Source organism: Austrofundulus limnaeus, unplaced genomic scaffold (assembly GCF_001266775.1).
Source record: "Austrofundulus limnaeus strain Quisiro unplaced genomic scaffold, Austrofundulus_limnaeus-1.0 Scaffold232, whole genome shotgun sequence".
NCBI lineage: Eukaryota > Metazoa > Chordata > Actinopteri > Cyprinodontiformes > Rivulidae > Austrofundulus > Austrofundulus limnaeus.
The window spans coordinates 167825-170830 of record NW_013952634.1 but is presented as its reverse complement, the minus strand read 5'-3'; the positions used below and the strand labels follow the sequence as shown (position 1 = coordinate 170830).

The window sequence follows — 3006 nt, the reverse complement described above, 5'->3', positions numbered from 1 at the left end:
ATCTGGGTTAAAAAAAAAAAAAAACTACGGTTGTTTCGCGATGTGTGCACGCTTGTGTGTGTGCATATTTTTTGCTTCATGATGGGGACAGTTATTGACCATTTCCCCGGTACACACAGCCTGGTGAGGTTAGGGTTATGGTCAGGTGTGTAGCCTACCTGGGAGGTTATGGTTGGCTGTAGAATTGACAGGAAATGAATGGAAGTCAATGCAAAGTCCCCATGAGGATAGAACAACAAACGTGTGTGAGCGGGAGGTGTGGAGCAGAGCGCAGTGTTATTAGGAGAGATGAGACTCTCGGAGGGCGACCATTGATACTGCTGGATTATTTTTATGGAACATGATGGAAACTTTTAGTTTCAGCGGGCGACCGCTCCCCCTCCCTCTCGGTTGCACCAGTGCGACCGGATATTTTTCTTAGTCGCACTATGAGGAAATCAAGTTGCATTTGCGACCAAATTGGTCGCACTTTAGAGCCCTGTTACAGAAAATCTATCTGCTCATTTTAAATCAATACTTTTAATACTTAAGTACAAAAAAATATCAGATACTTTAAGACTTTTACTCGAGTAATATTCCTAAAGGAGACTTTAACTTTTACCAAAGTAATTTTTTGGTAAGATACTTGTACTTTTACTCAAGTATCACTTTGTGGTACTGTAAACAACACTGTATAAGTTCAAAAAAATAATTAATGGCACATACCGACTCATCTTCGATCATTGCTGCAGAGTCAAAGAAGTCCGGTCTTAGCTCGGCTCGTTCACGTCTGTTCCTCGACGGCGGCTGAAAACATGGAGGTTTCCACAGAATGAAATGATTTGACTTTCATTAATCACCAAACAGCATCTCGCAGGTAAAGACGCATCACTGACCAGATCGATCACCATCGTATCTTCAAACTCCTCGTTCATGTCCTCTAGCTGCCCTCGCGATGACATCATCACGTCTTCGAAGATGGGCTCGGCGTCGTCCTCCATCAGCCCGCGCCTAAACAGCAAACTCAACTTAGACAGGGCTGTCCTTCAGGCCCTGATGAATGTTCAGGAGGGTTGATGCCTTACACAGTCTGCCGGACGCCCTGGTTGCTCCGCGACTTGATGTAGTTCATGCTCGTTCGGTCCTTCCTGCTCACCTCCTCCATCTTCTGCTGGCCGAGCCACGACATCTGCATCTGAGGACTGGAGGCAGCACAGTGTCAGAACAGCAGCAGGTTGATACAGAACAGCAGCAGGTTGATACAGAACAGCAGCAGGTTGATACAGAACAGCAGCAGGTTGATACAGNCAGAACAGCAGCAGGTTGATACAGAACAGCAGCAGGTTGATACAGAACAGCAGCAGGTTGATACAGAACAGCAGCAGGTTGATACAGCTCACAGTTAGGTGTGTAAAATGGACAGGACTGTACTTGTGCACGTAGTCGTTCTCTGAGCCCGGCTCAGAGTCGTGGTCAGGCATGTGTTCTGCTGGTCTGTTCTCTCTGAGGACCGTAGAGGTGAGCTGAGGGGTCTGCAGCGCCCCCGGTGTTTGGAGGGTGTCGTTTCTCATCATCCAGGAGCCTTCCACGCTGCTCTCCTCTGAAAACACATCAGAGAGGAGAGTTTGAGCCGATCGTCCGGCTGAGAGCATTTCTCTTTCTTTTTAACCCACGTTTCTCATTTTCAATATTCCAAACTTTTATTAGTGTAGGAACATCTTAAATATAAAACCCTTAAAACCAGTCTCCACACGTTTCCAGGTCAGTGTGGGAACATCTGTGTAAACTAGGGATGCAAACAACTAATTGACTCACGATTAATTGCTGAATAATGATCTATTAGATTAAAATTCCCTCCATTCGATTTATTGATGTTTGTTTAAACTTTATTTCAGTTTAGTTTGACCATCATCCAGAAGAGGGCGCCATGCTGTCAGCCTCCCAAYGAGGTTCWATAGAACAGCTGGAGCTCAGAAACCAGGTGACCATGTGATCGGCTGGAGAAGCTAACGGCTAACGCTAAACAGTCAAGAGTCTGATTTCCCATCACTGTACATGTTGACAACAGAGCAGAAAAAAAAGACCTGACGATGTAGAAATCATTAAAACTATTAATAATAATATTAATCCAATTATTATTAAAATTGTACAGTTTATATAATCTATCTAATGTTTTTAATAATGTCAGAAAAGCTGTTTATGTTATAGATTTATTAACAGAAGATAAACAGGAAAACGTCTCATTTTACAACACAAGTCAGCAGATTTGATCTTATTTAGCTCAATGTGATCTGAGCAGAACATAATGTAACAGTTTAAAATTAAAATAATCTTATAAAGTTCATGTAATCACTGTTATTTATTGAACTGGTTAACAGATATTAGCTTGTGGAGCATATATGTGACCCATCATATCGAAATGAGGATTAAGTCAAATTTGGTCAAAATGACCTCATTACATTTTCAGATTCTTGGCTTTAAAAGCTACATTTTGATACCTGGATCATCCTGATATATCATACGTGGATCCAGATATATGACTTCATTTGTCTTGTTGGTTACAATAATACAATAATATTTGGTCTGAATCCTAATTTTATGTAATTTTAAGGAGAATTTTTTTATGTCAAAATAAAGAAAAAACTTCAGATAGTGTTTGAATATTGAGATTTTCCAGCTGAAAAGAAACAAACATTTCTAGCTCACAGGGAAAATCTCTAAATTTTAAGGCGTTTTTCCTCAAAATCAGGTTTTTGGTTGGTACTGCTCAAAAACATGCTTCAAATTTTTGTTTTATGATTATATTTCAGACAATTCATTCAAATGATACATTGAAAAGGCGTTGATTCATTATGTTTTGACAAAATGCAATTTTTGCAAACATTTTAATTAAAACATTTGCCTATTTCTCCATTTACCACTTTTAGTCTTAATCCTCATTTCGATGTGATGGGTCACTTTTACAGAGTTTAGCACTGTTGACTCATGCTACAATTTAACACAAACTATTAAATATTACTTTGTCCT

General features: G+C 40.1%; 1 protein-coding gene across 1 annotated transcript in view; it reads right to left on the bottom strand.

Annotated features, from left to right (window-relative positions):
• stag1a (STAG1 cohesin complex component a) overlaps nt 1-3006 on the bottom strand; it is a 77733-nt gene that overhangs the window by 3802 nt on the left and 70925 nt on the right. Inside the window, exons 26-29 of the mRNA XM_014019823.1 lie at nt 1411-1579; nt 1065-1181; nt 876-990; nt 706-786 (exon numbers count right to left, since the gene is read on the bottom strand). Of these exons, the coding sequence (XP_013875277.1) occupies nt 706-786; nt 876-990; nt 1065-1181; nt 1411-1579 (482 nt within the window). The remainder of the gene's footprint in view (nt 1-705; nt 787-875; nt 991-1064; nt 1182-1410; nt 1580-3006) is intronic.